The sequence below is a fragment of the Diuraphis noxia genome, unplaced genomic scaffold, assembly GCF_037042655.1.
Source record: "Diuraphis noxia isolate RWA-SAM2 unplaced genomic scaffold, SU_Dnox_SAM2 contig0003, whole genome shotgun sequence".
In the NCBI taxonomy this organism is placed as follows: Eukaryota; Metazoa; Arthropoda; class Insecta; order Hemiptera; family Aphididae; genus Diuraphis; species Diuraphis noxia.
The window spans coordinates 49,876,406-49,897,384 of NW_028301713.1; the positions used below are offsets into that span (position 1 = coordinate 49,876,406).

The 20,979-nt window shown below is 28.4% G+C and overlaps 1 protein-coding gene across 2 annotated transcripts; it reads right to left on the reverse strand.

Annotated features, from left to right (window-relative positions):
- Positions 1-87: 87 nt before the first annotated feature.
- LOC107163408 (ras-related protein Rab-38-like) lies at positions 88-19,869 on the reverse strand. 2 transcript variants are annotated; one of them, XM_015510825.2, is made up of 5 exons: positions 19,277-19,869; positions 9,226-9,436; positions 6,995-7,176; positions 2,723-2,866; positions 88-594 (listed from the first exon to the last, which is right to left on the reverse strand). In XM_015510825.2, exons 1-5 carry the CDS (start codon positions 19,277-19,279, stop codon positions 490-492), a joined length of 645 nt encoding a protein of 214 aa, XP_015366311.1. In that variant the 5' UTR covers positions 19,280-19,869; the 3' UTR covers positions 88-489. The 2 variants fall into 2 exon arrangements, with proteins under 2 accessions (XP_015366311.1, XP_015366310.1); XM_015510824.2 differs by lacking the exon at positions 19,277-19,869 and adding an exon at positions 14,468-14,832.
- Positions 19,870-20,979: the final 1,110 nt, after the last annotated feature.

A 20,979-nucleotide genomic window follows, 5' to 3' on the forward strand; every position in this document is an offset into this window, starting at 1 on the left:
CATATACATACCAATACAGATTTTAAACAATACATTTGATTAAATAAGGCACTTAATATATCATATGTTAAATAAAAACAGTAGAGCTAAGAAATAAAAATCTGATTTAATTTTACCATAGGTATTTACAATACAAATAGTTGGTAGAAGTATACACAATCTGGAGAGTACACACATAATATCACATCAAAAATTATTAGGTCAAAATACTGTGCAAACATTTATGTACCTACTACAATATACAGTGTTTAGCTAGTTTGAAAAACATCATATTGACTACATCAGTTATTTAACTGTAACTAAACTGTTGTGTAATTCTTATAGTTTTCAATTTGATTATTGCTTTTAGATAATTATGTTTCAGATATTAATGAGGCACTAAAATTTATAATAATTGACATAATATATTGAGAAAAAAAACAATTTGTACTGTGGTATATAATAATATAAACGAATAAACAATGATTAAATTATTTGATCTAATTTTAATCAACAGGAGCAACTTTTCTGCGTATCATTTGGGGTGTTGTTTAATATTATTTGACCCTTTGATTTTAAGTATGTTGGTTTATGTTGAGCAGTGTACTTCAAAATCTGAAATAAAAAAAAATATAGTTTTAAAAAGTATTATCAAATATAAAACATTAGTAGGTATCTAATTGTAAATTTTATGTTTACATTAATCTATGTTGATCAAATCGGCGTGTTAAAGATAATACTTTGGAAAATAAATTTAAGATTCTATGGGGGTAAGTGCCCTGTCTTGCTTCCTTCTGGGGATGCCTATGGGCATTAATACTTTTTCAAAATAATAATAAAGATTTTATAAGAATGTAATGTAAAAAACAAAAAACAAATATAAAATGTTTATAAATTTTAATTTATCTTGTATAGGTAGGTAATGTATTAATTATAGGAGTGTAAATAGTAATGTTTAAGTGTTGAATTATGTTTTAACTAAAATTAAAATGTATTAACAAAAAATAGCACAATGTATTTAAAAAAAAGTTTTTGTGCAGTTTTGGTGTACAATAAAAATAACTGGACTAGGACCACTAGGGACTCAATCATATGCCAGACTAACTCTAGACTATTCTGAATATAATATTAGGTATTAAAATATTATTTATCTACTTGTAGTGTAGTTTTATAAGTATAATAAATTTCTAAATAATATTTAAGATTATTATTATTTTTTTTTTGTTATCTTATGATGTCATTAATATGTTTTTGTTTGATTGTATCTAAAGGTTAAAACATTTTATGCCTTCAGACACAATTAGATAACAGTCGTAACAAAAATTGAATGCTTATATAACTTAAGCGATTATTCTGCCAATAATATCTGTGTACGATTAATAGCTATTATAATAGTTAAAATATCAATTAATATTTAATAGTAAAGTTAGGTACATAGATAGAAATTTGATTAATTTTTTTTTTTTTTGAGGGGGGGGTGCTTAAATCTTATTTTATAAAATGATAAGTAGGGGTTTGAAAAATATTCGATTAACCACCCTTTCTTCAAAGCACCCACTAATCTCCATCTATGAGTAAAGAAGGTAGGTAGTCAGCCATTTTTTATGGTATGTGAAGGAAGGGAGGCATAGCCCATTATTTGTTATGGACATTAATTTAAAAAACTAATAATAATCAAAAATTTCATAAGCCTATAAATAGCTCAACATAATATGCTATAATGTTTTGAACATTTGATAGTGTATAGAAAATGTTGATAAAAACATTCAGTAAATATTTCATACATTCATTTATTTTAAATTAACACCGAAAACCAAAATTGATTTTGTCGAAAATCTATTTTTCGTAACAATTCCCGTTTTTCTTTATTTTATTTTTTTTGTTTTTCCAGGAGCTCTTAAAAACTACTGATAATTTTAAATTTCAATGACCCAAATGCGCCAACTAAAAATTCACTTTCCTATCAAAAGATACTGAAGTTGAAAATCGAAACATTATTTCAATTACTTATCGTGTAAAAACACACGTCATTATAAATTTGTAAAACCCTGCATGGATCACTCCGCTCAGAATCTAAAACAGTAATCGGTACCTAAGCCGTAGGTGTACCTACTATTAAACGCAGAATATTAATGGAGCCCATCGATGTTTGACTGCTACATTAAATATAATAACATAAATAATTCACGCAACTGTAAGTTATAGGCATATTTTATATTATACTGTATTGTCTGTATTATCTTTGTTTGTGATAGGAGCTAGTTTGTGTCACATCCTATGGCAGGTTATATAAATTATATTTTACGTCTCGAAAAAAAAAAATGTCATTAGGATAATTAACAAACCAAGTAGGTAGTTTTTATTTGGAATTTCGTTGGTATTAAATAGGTAGTGATGTTATTATAATATAAATACCTACACCATAAACGAACATTGGTTATGAATGCATAAATTGTAATTAATAATCGGTATGTTTTTGTGTAGGTAACAAAATATATGGATTTACATATAGGTAGTTATATAATATATATTATAATTTTAGTACCTACGAGTACCTAGAGAAGTTTAAGTGATAACGTTTACACGTTACGATAAATTAATTATACATAATACTATTTATGCTCTATGCGTCTATGACGGCATCCGTCTTTGTATATTTGAATTTATAAGTAATTTAATTTATAGAACAGTTTAGAATTGATAGATACCTTAATTTAGCCAGTTTAGGTTAATCTTAATTTACCTGAGTCACGAGTGTCTTTGCTGCATCGTCGATATGGACGTTTTCTTTGGCTGACGTCTCGTACCAAGCAGTGAACATATTTTCTTTGCAAAATTCGTCCATTTTGGCAATACTATTCACCATTCCTTCTTTAGTCTCATCACACTGCAAAAAAAGTGAAGGAAATTTAAAAATATATAAAAAATATTAAATAGGTATAATATGGAAAAACGTCTCATAGAATAAATATTTTTAATATTTTGTGAGCACATTATATACTTTCGATTTTTCGATATTTTATAGTTTATAGTAAGTTTTATATCTACAATTTACTTAGGTATACATCAATAGTTCTGTGTCATGTCAAATTGTATCACTATAGGCAGGATCATCTTGTTTTTTATATTCCTAATGACCTAATTCATACCTATTGCTCTACAATCGACTGATGAGGATTTTATATTGAAATGATAAGAATCCAATACATTTTGGGGTAGTAGTCATCCTCTACCTATTTATTTGATTGTATTATCAGGTATTGTTATGTGGAAATCAAAACCAATAATATAACATAATAGTGTCATATAGACACAATACCTAGTATAACGATAAATCTGTATGACAGTAATATTACGATGTATTGATGTGAGTATATAATAATAATATTAAAGTTTCAATGTTCTTTTAACTTCCACATTTGTTTTGAGCTACGGTCATTACACAAGCGAGATACCTCAATCAACAAATTCTTATGCCGGGTTTACAAACAATGACTAAACGAATGTTTAATGAATTAACTGTAATGCCTAATGGCCTTAAAACAAGATTTAGTAGCATATTATAATTGTTCCATTAAATTTTAGTGAAACATTAAAACCTAAAATATAATATTTATCATTTTTTTTTATATATAATTCAACATAGTCGTTCAGGTTATGTAGTTACTAGTTACCTACAATTCAACACATAAACCTATAGGTCATAATTACACTCGAAGCGTCGAAGCTTATCTAAAACGATAACAATATAATAGTAAAACATGTGTTTATTATAGAATACTATGTATTGGTATTTAGTGTGTAAAAATAATTATAAAAAGGAGAGAAAATAATAGGTAACCACTGGTGTAAAATAGGTATCGACTATCGAGTGAACCCGTCTAGTCTGCAGTAAGTCATTAAAATGTATTATTATTTTTAAATTTTAGTTTAACTATAAATTGACAAATAATTGTAAGAAAAAAAATTCTGAGTAAAATCAGTTTGTCAGCCTATATTATTGGTTATTTTGATTTGTATTAAGCTATTTTATAGGCATATGACATTTTCGATTAGTCCTAGTTTCTTTTAATTAATGTTGATAAATAAAAATTTTGCCTGGTTAAATAACTTGAAAATATGTATAATACAAGGTTTTCATAAATTGTTATTGCAGGAAATTAAAAAAAAAATTAAGCGTAAATCTACAATAGTTGTTTATGAGGGTCCGAAGTTAAAATTTTGAAAAAATGATGAAAATTTGCAAAATCTATTGACTTAGAAATTCTTTAAATTTTTCTTCTCATATCTAAAATTTTAAATTCCTTTAAAGAGTGTATACCTTAGTCGAAAAAAAAAAGTTTCAAGGAAGTTCAAAAGTTTACAAGATTGGATAGGTATTCCCTCAATGTCTCATGAAATTATTTAATTATATAATTTAAAAATTAAATACCGTATAGCTAGGTAGGTACTTATCGAATTACATCATACATTTATTTTATCATTTTCTATTTAGAAAACAGACATTTTGCCGTTCGATCTGGCTTCTCCTTAACCGACCGCCGATCCACGCAGGGGTATCTCAAGGATCTGTTACAGCACCTTTACTCTTCAATCTATTCACCTCAGATCAATCTATAATCCCCAACAGTACAACTGTCGACTTTGCCGACGACAAGGTAATTCTAGTGATTTTTTCCGACCTTGAAATAGCCTCAAACCTTGTACAAAAATCATCTCAATCTCTTATCAACCTGGTATAAAGGCTGGAAGATAAAAATCAACGAAACAAAATCCATCCACTGTAAGTCCACACTAAGGTAAATAGTCTGCCCTCTCATCTACCTCAACAATGTACCTTTCCCAACCACCCAAAATGTCCGATACATTGGTCTACATCTAGACCGCAGGTTAACTTGGGTAACTGACACCCACAACACAAGAATTGCCTTAAATAATTGCTCCGGCCAATTAATTTATCTCCTCACATCTCAACACATCAACTTAAAAACAAGATACTATTATACAAACTCCTACTTAAACCGATCTGGACTTACGGTATCCAACTCTGGGCTGTACCCCAGTACAGCCAAAAAATTCAACTTAAACAAAATCCAAGTCTTCTAATCAAAATGTCTCCGCCAAATAACCAAGGGTCCTTAGTTCCTACTATTTAACGACACTCTACATAGAGATCTAGCCATTCCAATTGTCCAAAACGTCGCAAAAACTTTCTACAAATGCACACACTCTAAGTCCCACAGCCATATAAAATCCCCTGATTTCCTAGCTATCTACCAACGCTATTCTTGGTGACCTCAGAAGACGTCTTAAACGTGCCTGGTGTCGTGACCTACTCATCTAATATTGTATATAACTCTACCTCCCCTTAATCTTGTGTACTCTCTCTTACTAGCACATTAAAATCCTAACCTTAAGTACCTCCAATGGGTGGCTTCTTATCTTCTGACACTCAAGCCATATCACCTCCATCACCTACGCTTGTTGTAAAATAATATTTACAGATTGTGTATTTAATAATATATGATAAAAAAAAAAAATCATTTTCTATTACAGAAATATTTTGACTCGTTTTGAGCTGTTAACTAACATTTTCAATTTCCAATTTTTTTCGGTAAATGTCAATAAAATTATATTCATTGGGCTAAAAAGCTTAAAAATGTAATAATCTCTTGACATAATATAAAAAAATGAATTTAACCTACCGTAATAGTACTATTATAATTATAAATGCCTATTATATAGTAAAATAAATTATTTCAATCATAATAATATCGTAATTTATTTAGTAATATCATAGGTAACCTCAGAAAGTCAAAATATTTTTTCGTGTACAATGGTTTTATATCATTGAATTCAAATTTAACACTTTAATTTCAGTGACTTCCTATACAAACACCTGATTACATTAGAGCGTTAACCACACGGGATTTTTGTTATTAACTTTTGAGTCAATAGGTACAGACTTACATCGTTAAACGATGTGTATATAATAGGTTAATGGTATAAAAAGGCAGTAACATAAAATTAATCCATATGTTTTAATACAATAATGTATGTAAAATCTTTAAGTGCTTATCCGAATAATATTTATGGATTACAATAAAATAACTAAAATCAGTATTATTCTTTGTTTAAATAGGTACCTATTTAATTTCCACCAAAAGTTGAACTTCAGGTATCTAAAAAAAAGGCGTTTTATTTATTTATTTTTTTGTTTTGGTATTAACTACTAACGAGGAATATAGTATTACATTTTCAAATTTTTTAACCAAGCTGATTTTTATCAAAATACATTATTTTTTTTAAATTTACGTATTAAATGCCTTTAATAGTTTACATTGAGTCAATGTACTCTTAGATGATTTCAAAGAGAAATTTAAGTAGGTACAAATGGAATGTTCCAATTTTCTATGACTAATTATTTTTTGGTTACAACAAAAAAACTAAAATTAATTGTTGAGATATCATTATTTTACGTGCAAATATCCTTCAGTTGTCAAATTAAAATTTTGTTACTCGTAAAAATATTTGTGGAATGACGACGCTCAATTTGTATTTAATTCCAGTAATACAAATTTTTGAGGAACCTTGTATTAAATTGTCAAATTTATTAACATACTTAGCGAACGTTTTTCTTATCAATATTTATGAAAAATAAACTAAAAATTGAAAATTCCAACATAAATAGTAAAAGAAGTCAAAATATTTTTTTGAATTACTACAAAGTAAACCGAAATTTATTTCCTAATGAATGCAGGTTTTACATAAAAATTCCTGTTATTTCCAATTTATGAGACACAAAAAACAATAACCTGTGCATTTTACACCACTCTTCTCCCCCACAAGTACTTATTAGGAAAGGTATTGAAATTGAAAATTGAGGCATTTTTTATTATACATATTGAAACGTTTAAGTAAGTATCTATCTACCTGTATTTAAAATTTGAATATTTTACTAGATTAATTAATAATTATTTTTACTATTATCCAATGACATATTTAATGTATTTACTTTATTTGCAAGTAAGACGCATGGTATCGGTGATCCGTCTTCTAACGAGACCTTTGCATCCAAGTCTTGTTTCCACTTGGCCACTGCTTCAAACGTGGCTGGTCGTGTGACGTCGAAAACTACGAACGCTCCTAGTGCGTCTTTATAATACACGCGGGTCATGTTCCCGAATCTTTCCTGGCCTGTAATAAGTACATGAAATACGTATAAATTATACCAAAATAAAATTGTTGACAATCGGCCTCACCTCTATAGATTATAGCTTTTAAATTATTGGAAAACACATTTTTAAAGGTATAGATAACTTAATTGCCTACGATTTTCATTTTTTAGGAACACGATTTCTTATACATATTTGTCAAATAACAAATGAATTAAGTTATTGAACGATACGATTGCGTACTAAATAGGCTCCTAAATTTTCAAATCAAAATTTTACAAATTTCAAAACACCAAGACCAAATTAAATATTTTTTGACTTGAAAAAAATCCAACCATATTTAAAAAATACAATTTAAAATTAACTGATATTTATATTACTAAAAAAAATAATTCTATAATACTATAACTATACATCAACACATCATCATTATATTAATTAAAAAAAAAATTAAAAGTATAGCTTACATAATATAGGTAGTTACAACTGTCACGTTAGTTAGCTAAAATAATTGCTTTTAAAAATAACACTCCAAATAATTAGCTTGTTGAAAATAAAAACATTAAAATATTTGATATTTTCATGTAACATATATGATTTTTTTCCTCAAAGGAAATAATAATGAATTAATTACTTGCAGTAGGGAAGGGCAGACAGTTGGGTATTACTTCTATATTTTAATTTAAAAAAAGTATATAAGACATATATATAATATTAACAGTAAATACTATAAACTATAGATCAGGGGTCACCAAACGACCCGCGGGCCGCATCCAGCCAGTGAATGCATTTTAACCGGACCGCAAACTGAGAGAAAAAGCCAATAATTTAATTATATCTTCATTAGTTTTAGTTACATAATAATTAATAAGTGTATATTTTTTTTTATTTAAAAATATAATATTTTTGGCCAACCGGCATATTATAATAAATATTATGTACTTTGAATTTTTATGGCACGCGAGAATTTTCCGAATCCTTAATGTGGCCCGCGGAAAATATTAATAGGTGACCCCTGCTATAGATAATATACATATACAGTAGGAGAGTTTGTAATTTGCACCACCACAGGTAGCTTAAAGTTGTCCTCCCAAAATGTATTTATTTTTTAGATAATACCTATACAGGTGCCTATATATGCCTATTATGTGCCCTAAAATACGTAAATACATTGTTTTTAATAAAAACATGCTTATTAATTATTATAATACGCCTAGTTTAATTGATAACAGCAATCCTGCTGTAAAAATATTATAGTACCAAGTAAACTAAAAGTGTTTTAAACTATCAATAGTTACAATTATCATTATATATATATATTTTTTTATTACTTTATTTATATTTCCACAATCTGTTACATACATTTTGAACAATAAGTGAAATTGATGAAATAGATAACTATGGCGTGAAGGACGGATTAAAGATACCTTCCAGTGAAGACACTTTTACAGTTAAAGATGAGAAAAAAAGTGTTAAAAAATGTTAGAAAATATCATAAGGAAAGATAAGTGGAAATAGCAAAGATATAGAAAGAAGAACAAAAGGAGTTAGATTCGTCTAGACTAATAGGTCCCTACACCACCGCCTTTTCAACCTTTTTTGTGGGTTGCCGGGTATATTTATAGACGCAAGTTCTTTGATTAAAAGATGTTTGTGGTTTTGTAGGTTGAAATTAAAACGTCTGTAGAAGGTCTTAGCTACATCGTTGACATCATTATATTAAACGATTTTAATTGAAATTAAGAGTAAAAGTCAAAAAAAAAAAAAATGAATTAAAAAAAAATTAGTTCTACGTTATGGTGTTTGTCTACAATTAATTGTTTAGCTATGTATAGTTGGTGGTTACATGAGAGACGTAAAAATGAGAAGTGGTTTGAGTTGATACATATTTTAACTAAATAGGTAGGATATAATAATATATTATGTAGGTAGAACGGAGTACCCGTTCTGTATATTTTACTTAATATTTATTAATCTCATTGTAAACACACGTTGTCTTAAATGCTTACCCAACACAATAATATTTACAAGTAAAATAACTTGTATAAAATATAGATATTATTAAGCTCACCGGCTATGTCCCATAGTTGTAGCCGAATGACTGTGTTGGAATCCCATTCTAGTGATTTCAACGCAAAATCTACACCGATCGTCGCGCGGTAGTGTTGCGAGAAGAATTTGTGCACGTAACGTTTGATTATGGAAGTCTTACCGGTGCCAAGTTCGCCGATGACTAAAATCTTGAACAGGTATTCTGTAGGAGCCAATGATGAATTTCTCGACTGTGCGTTAAAACATAACAAAAATAGTGCTTGATTAACATAATATTATATATCATTCAGGGTGATGCACCAGTATGTTCATCACTATTTTCTTCAATAACGCAGTAGTTAAAAATCAGATTTTTTAAATTATTAAAATTATTAAATAATATACTACAACAATATTTTGAAATTATTGAGATTATTTCGGTGCAAGAAAGTCCAATGTCACATTTTGACGAAATTGAGATTATTTGACCAATGTCATTAAAATTTGATTATGTTACTTGTATTAAAAGGGCTAATGTCTCTTATACTGTGTGACCAAATTAGATTTGACATTTGCCTCTTTGATATTAATCAATAAAATAATATTCGATATATTATGGGCCTATGTCTACATTGGCCATTTCGAAATTAATTAATAAAGTTTATAAATGCAGATGTTACTAACATTTAGTAAAAATTTAAGTTCTTTAGGTATTAAAAATTGTTTATTTTAAATTTTGGTTTTTGGCCAATGTCAAACAAAACTAATTTTTATTTTTTTTCTGATGGGCCAATATCATAATAATACTTAAACATTTGTAGTTAAAAACAAAATGAGAGCCATGCAAAGAAATAGAATACAATTTAATTAAGTAATAAGATTTTTAGAGTTCCTACATCAAATTTAAGATTTTTTTGTAAATTTTAAAATTTGGCCAATATGTGTTTATAATCCCTGGACATTGTCAAAATATGACATTGGCCTTTCTTGCACCAAGCCACAGATTTATTACTATATTTACTTAAAGTGTAGTGTGTTGTTGACAATACAAAATTCAGTTTTCTAATGAGAGCACCCTTTTAAACAGAAATTATTCTGTGGATAATTTTCTGAAAACGTTGACAGTAAAAATTACGAGTTTTTGAGATATTAACATTTAACTTTGTGTACTAAGGATATTATAGCAGGGGCAGTCCGCCTGAAATATCCCCCTGGGCCGGTCTAAATTAAGAAATTTGGGCCGGTCGTCGAACAATAAACTTGTAATATATTTAGTCAATAAACATTCATATTGTTTTTTTTCATTTATTTAATAATTAAATGTTTCAGCATATTAATCATGCTTTTACAAGTTTAGATTACGGTTTACAAATAGAATATGGAATGGGGATTGTAGATAATTTTAATGAGGTATGTAGATAAGAGATTTAATATTGGAAGTAATGGCTGCTATGGGAATATTGTTGTGAGTTTGCTTAAAATTACAGTTATTAGAGAAATTAATGGATTTAATAATATTTTTAGTTCATTCAAGATGTTTGACGTTGAATTTGAATTTGAGTTTGAAGTACTGGATGTTAGTTGGGCAGCTGTTACACTGGCATATGATGGTCCAGACTGGGGTGCATGCGCTGCATGATGACGTGAGATGCCTTGTTGTTTTGGAATTACTACCTTTTTTGGTTTGTCAGTTTTTTGTAAATGATACAACCTTCATATTGTTTACAAAATCACAACTTATATAGTAATAATATAGTAAAATATTTAGGGCCGCTAAGCTGTATTTCCCCCTGGGCCGACAATCTCCCAGTCCGCCCCTGTATTATAGGTCTATGATGATAAGTTTAGATGATATAGGGGCAATGAACAATATTGTAGTAATTTGTATTAATCTATCAATATTTATAATTTGTAAAATGACTCAATAGTGTAATAACTATAATAAATAATTCAACATAGGTATAATCTATATATTTTTTTTAAATTCATATTTTTTTAAGACTATATTTAAGAGCTATCATCTTTAGTATATCATTATAAACATAATAAGTAGTAATAACTGAAAAACTACTCGTTTGAATTTCGTATTAGGTAATAGGTATACTTTAACATTTTCAAAAAATTATCCTCTGAATAATTTACATTAATGAGGTTTTAATTTGAAAAATAGAAGTTTGTATGACAATAGAAAACTCCTACAAAAAATCTCAATAATTTTAAAATATTAACTTCAAGTAAGTATCTCTATGTATTTAAAAATTCTAAAAATCAGAACTTTAATAAATTTAGTATCAAATCAAATCATGAGCATTTTTGGTAACTACTAATTACTAAAATACCCTATAGGTATATCATTATTTTAACTATTTTTATTCTTGTACAATATCATATTATGATAAATTATAATATAAATTATCATTATATTTGTTGATCTTTATTACCGTACGGTTAGCGATTGGTTGCAATTATATTAAATAGGTACATTTTGGTTGAAGTCGTTGAAGACTAAAGAAACGGTGATTTATAAAACATTGATACACATATTATCAAAATTACCTACATAGGTATAGTAGGTGCATGATGATGGGCAGTTGTTTTGCGAATATTTATACCTATAATATGATAACATTGTACATTAAGTCGTTAAAACTTAAAACATAATTATAAAAGGTATCATCATAGCTTTGAATTCGAATTATGAATATTATGATTTTGCTTTTTGCATTATTTAAAACGCAGTTTTATAGGTATTTAAGTATTTGTATACCTACTATGGTAAATTACTGTTATTCAACATTTTAGCATTTTATAAAATATAGATTAAAATAGAGATTAGAATTCAGAATCATTATGATACCATCGATGCCCAATGATTTATGATAGTGAAAGACACTAAGTGTTTAATCGCTCTTTGTATATACTTATATATCTACCTAATTAAATTTGCATAAATCATAATAATTGTATTGTTATCTATAGCAGTTATTAACGTAGTCATATAGGTTAGGTATACCTACCTACTTCTCGGACCACGAAAATGACCTAAATAAGTTTTAAAATAAGTGTAATATTATAAAGAAGCTATAATATATACAATACCAAAAAAAAATCAAAATACTGATACTATTTTTAGTAATAATTTAATTATAAATTCATAATCATAGATATAGGTCACGAGACACGCTTACTAATGTATACGTGTGAATGTATTATGTACTGAATCCTGATAAGACAAGTGATAGTCTAAAAAACAAATTAACTTAATTTCTACTATGCTCATGTCAACATGTTCAAGGCACTATATGCCTATATGTTTGTGTACATTTACACAAAATTATTCACACAATAATACTTGTTCAAAATTAACATATTAAAATATATACAAAATTATTAAGTCTGAGGCTTTCCGAGAATCTTCAAAAAAATGCCTTACACTCTTACCTTTATAAACGAAATGATAAATAAATACGTACACAATTCTTATTCCGCAAATAGATTCCACTTTGTTATTAATAGTATTAAAGCTATTTTATTTTATAACATAAGAAAAAAAAATTAATTTATCTATTTATATACTTCTCAGTATAGGTAATTTGCAGTAATGCAGTTGGCAGGTTTTCTATTATTTTAAAATAATTTGAATGAGACATCATCGATATACATAACACACATAAATTATTTATTTATATATTTATAAAACATATAGGACATAGGTACTTATTTGGAAATATTATTAGCAAACATTAGAATAATTATAAAATATTTATATTCTATGGGTATAATTTGCATAAATTCTAGTCCTCCACGTGAAGTAAATGCAATAGTGGTTATTATGCAATACTATAGCGATAATATATGCAAAATCAGACCTTAAAAAATGCACACGTGTTTTCTTGTTTTCGATATTAAATGTCGTTTTTAGTTTTTTATATAGGTGTGCCACTTAAGGAATGAGTTTTCATTCTACATCTAGTAAAATATATCGATCTATTTCCGACGCGCCTTTGATAATTTAATAAATGCTTTAGTGCGTATATTTTCGGTTTGTTTTACGATATAGCCAACCTCTACCTATCACACCAATAAACTTCGAGGAAAAACAATATTGGTATTTAATTTAATATATTAGGTATATAATTAATCATATGTCTCAACAACGATCTAAACATTCTAAACATATCACTTCGTATTGATTTTGATACACACCAATTTACCTAATAATACGAATATATTTAAAAATATATTATTAAGCAATTATGTAATATTATTCTTTTATAACTAGATCAAAAATAAATGTATACATATTTAACATTTAATGGTTCAATTTTTCGATAGCGTTTTCGATAAATTTATACGTGCGTTAAAAAAATCACAAACATGGTTACAACATTTGAATATTATAAATGTACATATACGTAACATGAATTATAAAATAAATTATAATATTAATAGATCAGTATAATGCAAGCGATTGTGTCGTAAATATTTCTTCTTCATATAAGTTTTTTAATTTTTATCTTTGTCTAGCGGTCATAATTTATTTGGATTAATAATATATAATTTTTACAACTTTATGTAGGAAATTGGAAAATATACCTATTATACGTTATATTAATACACAATAATATGATATAACGATTAAATTATGAATTTTAAAAACAGCTACTTCTACAAGAGTATAATAATGTTGAACACGGGAAGTTCTAACGTGTTATTACTGATGGCAAAACAATATTAATTTAAAACTTTTGGAACTTTGGCTTAAGATTATAACCATTTGTATTATTATGGTTTTTAATCTACCACTGTAATATAAGGTTTCAATCAATACCTACATAGGCAGAACATACATATAACATAATATATCTATTGGTTACCTATAATTTACTTATAATATATTATATACCTCGTAATGGACACCGTAAAAAAATGTTACGAGCAAATAGAATAAGGAGCGAGGGGACACATTTTGCTTGGCATGGTAGTTATATTTAATTAACGAAAATAGTCTTAAAATATTATATAATATCATATTACGCATATACATACACACACATTCTTATGTGTGTGATATACCTTTTAATAATACCTTATAATAAATTAATGTTATACCAATAAAATAATAAAATTACAATTTTCGTCTGGCCACGAGTCCTAAACGGCTAAACGTGAATACACGCAATGTCATATTGCGTTATTATATTAATACTTTTATAACCATATTATATTATTAAGATATCGACATATCGTGCAGGTACATTTGTAGGACACGATGTACTCACCGAAAAGTCTATGTCGTCGGACGAACTTTCAAATAGCACCCTGTGCTTGTACGCGCGCGATTTGTTAGTAAATGCCATCAATCACAGTTTTAAAGAAAATTAACGAAAATGCGTATTGATAGTAGTGACCGCAGCAGCGGTATAATATATTGTTATAAAAGGTTGGTAAAAGTTCGTGTGTATAGATACTACAAAAAACGATCACTCGGGTGTTGTTCGATCAATATAGACGTTGAGTGGAACGAAAAAGTAACTAGTCTTAATAATAATATATTTATCGGATGTTTTTAAATTAATATTAAAATATTAAACGTAGCTAAATACAGTCTACGTGAAACACCAACACAACATGTATAACTGATCGCACAATCGCAGAGTGCACTCTATCACTGCTCGTCTCTTGAAATTTATTGTGCAACGTCTAATATTTATCACATCACTATACTGTTGTAGTTATTAATATTTTTTCCTCTCCATTCGATTACGTCTGTTAAGCAGTTATATCATAATATAATAATTTACGATAATACTACTATACTATACTACTAGTTACTACTACTACTAATAATAATAATAATAATATACGTGTAGAGATACCTATATACACAGTAATGTGACATTACTCTACCAGGTGCTCAGCACACATGTGCTTATCAGGTGGTCGAGTACCTATACCTACTTGAGTAAGAGTAGTGATTACATTTATTATCAAGTATTGCTATTGAACTTTAATGACTTATTATAACTGGTGTTGAATGTTTTTATTTTTGGATGATTCGATTTATTTATATTTATTACGTTAACAATCTGCGAATCGTGATTTCAAATATTTCAATATTGAACTAATTTTAATGTAGATTGTGGAATACTGGAATGATAATGGAAATGAAACCATTTAGGAAGTACAGATGGACATTAAAAATTGCACCAATATTTTATGTAGCAAGTTATAATTGAAGTTATTATATTAGTAGTGATGACATATTTAAAACAAAATACAAGATAATACAAATGAATAATGTTACCAAATAGTAATGACCAAGTTAATAGGATTTTATAGCTCCTTAAATCGCATAAAATAATATATGCAGAATAATATTGCTTTAAACATCACTAAATATGCAAAAATAATAACAAATAGATAATTTTTGAAATTTTAAAACTAAGTTGAGTACAATTTTAGACGTGAAATTCAACTTGTTTAACTAAAAAAAAATATAACTATACAGTATTTTAGTAAGTACTTCGAGTACCTACACAAGTCGACTTTATAAAACTAGCATTAATTATAATTCTAGTACTTATAAGTTATAATCAATAAACTATAAAAAATATCTACTACCAATAATATATTTGTGGCTATGTTTAAGATCAATGATAATAGTGATGGGGCACCACATTTAAAAGGATGCTACACACTGATATTTGTTATCTTCGTCTTACGTAAAAGTGCGTAACATAGCAAATTTACTCACAGCCGACTAAGTTTAGCTTTGCTAATTTAAAAATTAAAGAGAATCGACTTATTGTGAAGCTTGATGGTAAGAAAATTACCTGTGTTTGTTTGTGGGTTTTTACGATACCTTAATAAATTTTTTAGCATGTTTAGCGTATAAAATGAGGTGTAAATTAAAAATGCTCATAACTTGCTTAAAAAAATGAATTATCGTAAGAAACAAACATAGAAACACAGATAATGTTCTTTTCATAAAAAGTCGATTTACTTTTATTTATAAATTAACGAAGCTACGCGTGATCTTAATGAGCATAAATTTGTTATGTTAGGTGATTGTAAGACAGAGATAACAAATATCAGATTTACGTCCTTTTATACAGTGTTTTCAACGGTTTCGCAACATTCAATACTAGTTCGATGACAATTGCAGCAAAAAATGACTTAACACCAAAAAGAGGGTTAATCAAAATTATCAGATACTAGTTTAAAATTATAACTAAAGAAGAAGTAGTATAAAAGTTATGAACGTTGCTGCTTGCGCTGCGTCGTGTAGTAATTGATAGTAATCGCGGATCTTTATTTACTTTTAAAATTAGACAGTAATCAAAAAGGTTGTAGTCAATTTACTCCAAAATTGACCAAAAATACATACAACATGTGTAATTTGCACCATTTTTTTTTTAAATGCTTTTGTAATTTGCACCAAAATAAGGATATGTAATTTGCACCATCTTTAGGTATAGTTAGAAATAGGAATTGTAATTTGCATCGACTATTCTTTTGATAGTATCTTGATAGTACCAACTTACAAGTTTCTATGTATCTGAATTTAAATTTACCTTAGTTTTTATTTTTCAAATAGCTGAGGTTATACACATATTGTTGTAAGTATATATATAAAATCGTATAATTATGAATATAAAAAAAGTTATTCAATTAAAAAAAATATATGTAATATTAAACTATTAAAGTCGTATTACTATGAATAAAAAAAAAATATTATTGTCATTCGTGTTCATCTAGTCTTGACGTCAACGAATATATCGAGGAATATTCAAATATTTCAAAATCGAACAAATAAAAATCATTTTGGTGCAAATTACAAATTATATTTTCGACTATCTATCTGAAGATAGTGAAAATTACATATCTTTAATTTGGTGCAAATTTTACAAACTCCCATTTAAAACACAGGTAAATGTTATTTCATAAAATATGACGAAGTTTCATTTAAAAAAAACAGGTTAATATGCAATGCAATATTCAAAAAGTCCCGAAATGGCATTGAAAATCTAAAAAAATTGCTAAATTCTTTGAATAATGAAACAAATTTTGAGCATTTTGTAAGAAATATGAAAATTAAAAATGATATAGAATTTCAGCTCAGGTAATGACTTATTTAAAAAATATTCTATTTATATAATTTAGTACCTAATATGAAAATAAACATGGATTTTTTTTATATCTGAAAAATATTTTAAATAATTTAAATAATATTATTTGATTAATAATGTATTATACTGCATTTTCAAAGAACCTATTATAATACTGTTACTTACAATATATTATACGTACATATTAAAAAATCACAAAATAATATTTTTTCAAATTATTATTTAATATTAAATTATTGTAGTAACTAACTTAGCACTGTTAAAAACGGTTATTGGTCGAAATTCAATGTAAAAATCTTATTTGATGAATTATTTGGGTAATTAGAATGGCTGGGGTGCTTTATTAGACCAAATACATTTACAGTTTACACAATGATTTTTGATGTTTGATTGTTTTCGTGTCACTACGATAAGTGAATGTCGCAGTTACAATTCGTATACCGTATATGTAACAAATTATTTTAAAAGATTTTTCAATATTTGAAAAGAAAAACTAAACACTTAAGACAAAATGCTGGTTCCATCTACGTTTTCAGTGCATAAAAAAACTTCACTTACGAGCTTACGATGTTTGAAAAAAATTCTAAAATATACTTTAAAGTTAAGTAAATTTTTGTGTAAAGCAATCAACTTATCAATCACACGTAGAACTGTATAAGATGGGCAATTTTCAAATTGAAAAAAACTTATTTTTTGTGTTTTGTTCTCCTTTAAATACAAATAGAGTGAACCTATTCTCATAATCAATAGATTGATACACCAATAATTTAGGTAAGCTTATGTTGCGTATTATTACCATGTTTATCGGAGACCTTCAATTGCGTACCAAAGTCAGGTGAACGATATATTTTTCCGTTCTCCCCTCTGATTTTCTACGCAATAATCATGATATGAGATCGGGGAAGTAAGTTGAGCGAATGATTGAAATACTAATAAACTATGTTGTAGTTACAAATATTTAATGATTGAATAATTTGTACGTACCAACAATAATTATCCTAGTTTCGGATTGAAAAATATTATTTTAGCAGTCAGTGTTTTAAAAAAAAATAATAGGTAGTAATAATAAATAAAATAATACAATATAATAATTTAGTATTTAATATATAAATATATTAAATATTTTTTTTATTTTAAAACGTATCTCAAAAATAATTTTGGGATAAAGAATTGTACAGAATTTTTTATTTTTGAGTAAAGTGGATATTTCTAAGTTTTCTTAACAAAAAATATTCATCTTTTTTAGGTAGTTTGGTCTGAGTGTTAAATGTTGATTTGCCAAGTTTATACAGATTTGCATGCCACATACATAGTGTACAATATGTTAGTCTCTATACAAATTACCAAGTAACATAAAACATATTATAATTATTTTTAATTTATCCAACTTGATGCACTATGCCACACCACCTTCGTATTTCCCTTAAGCCTTGTGGTTAATGCGTTGAAAAACTATTTCACCATGGGTTAGGTGGTTATTTAAATGGATTGTTAATGAGTAATGGCTATAATATATACCTAGTGAAATCGTTTTGCCTAAACGATATTATTCAGTTTGGTGAATAACAAGAAAATACGGACCAAACACGTCCACGCCGCAATATAGTGCCTTCAGGGAAGCACCTAAACAACACTGGAAGGCATAAATGGTCAAAATATGGTACACAATCGAATAACACCGTCCGTTTGTATTACGATTTACGATTCACTGCATAGACCATGTGCCATAATATTATATTTGTAAACAGCAATAATCATTAATGATATAATAATACAGATGCCACATTATTATTAATATGAAATGAGATGTAAACAGTTAAAAACATGACTATACATAATACGTGTATAATAACCTGCAGTAACAATATAGGTGTACACAATATATTATGTTAAGCGTAAAAATAAATAGATATGTGGTATATTATAAGATATAATGTATAATTAGATAAAAATATTTACCATAATATTACTGTTGCCGTGGTAGGTTTGAGTTTTTTCACGAAATTATAATATCAATATACTATAATTATAATATTATGACGACGAGATGGCTTTAGCAGCATGAATTAATTTTCGTTACGTTTTATCCGTCGCGCGTCTCAAACTCAACATGTATTATTATGCTATAATATATTTTAATGTTGTATTAAGTAAATAATCTGCGATATCTGCGAATGATAATTGGCAATTATTATCGTCGGTGGACCGCGACTGCCGTCGAACGTTTTCCGTTCACACTCTTTGTAAATAACGCAGTTGCTGTTGTTGCTCGAAGATATCCGGCGAAACACGAACGACCGTCCAAATATTAATAACATACGAAGAGCGACCGTTCGACGTCGGCGGTTGCGGTGCGGCTGGTTAACATTGAAACGCGCGCGCCGGCACGATGGAGCGTCAGCGTGGGTTCGTGTACTGTGTTACGGCCGTTTACTCGGCTCCGTTGTGTAACGTTCGGGTGGCAGCGCTGGTAAGAGGCGGCGGCGCGCCGCGCATGTTTGTAGGTACGTTCGAAATGGTTTTAAGGGAGCCGCCTGGTGCGTCGTCAGCTGAGCAGTCGCCACTGCCGGTCGTACTACTCGTACTACCACGCGATTCCGCCACTCGGTCCGCTGCAGACCTGCTTGCTGCGGACTGTCGTCGGCCGTATAACGATTTCGTGACATTGTACAGGAACGATACGACCATGCCGGCAAACGGGCCTGCTGCCGACACGCCGTCGGGGTCGTATATATAGTAATAATAATAGTAATATTTTAATACACAGGTCGTATGACTGTAGACGGGCCTTACCGACTTTCCACGCATCGTGTCTTCGGTTCGATGGTCGAAGTGAGAATAAATTATTATTGCGATTATATATTTTCACCTAAACCGGCATCGTGTGCAAACTGTACAGGGTGTTTTATTACTACGGTGGGGGGGGGGCGAATAAATCAAATGTTTCTGTAATTTAAAAACATATGTAATACATAATATGCCTATTTAGGGGCAACTGGGGTAACTGTATTAATAGATTCGTCAAAGCTTTCCTGACCAACGACACTTTGTATCATCATATCTATTATGTTACGTGTTTTAAACTCATTTCGCAATGTCATAGGCACCTAGGAACTACATAAAAATAATCACATAACACAATATTGAATAAAAAAGCATTATCTTGTTCACAAATTAAAATGTGCGTTTGTCCCATGCTAAATGAAAAAATAAATGTTGGGTAAACGGAAATGGACACCTCAGATTTAATTAACTCGATTAGAAGAAAGTCAGGAGGGATAGTATACAAATGATCGATATTTTAATTATTTTGTACTTCAAATGGTTATGACATGCGTTTTTACATTCGTTTCTTATTTTAATATCAAGTACACCTAATCAAAAAGACATATTTTTAATATTCAGGTATGCACATTTTTCTCATATTTTTGCATATTATTCCCCTTCGATTCGAGCACTGCTCAATGGCTAAATACTCATGATGGTGGAGAAAAAAGACACAACAGTGTGAACTTGTCTCATGTCAATAATGCCTATTGCCTAATGATAATATTACGAAAGGATATTGTTGTTGTTCGGTGATGGACCGACACGATCCCAATAATTAATATTGATCAATCAACCAGAGAGACCTCAGACCAGAGACATGGGCGTACAAGACA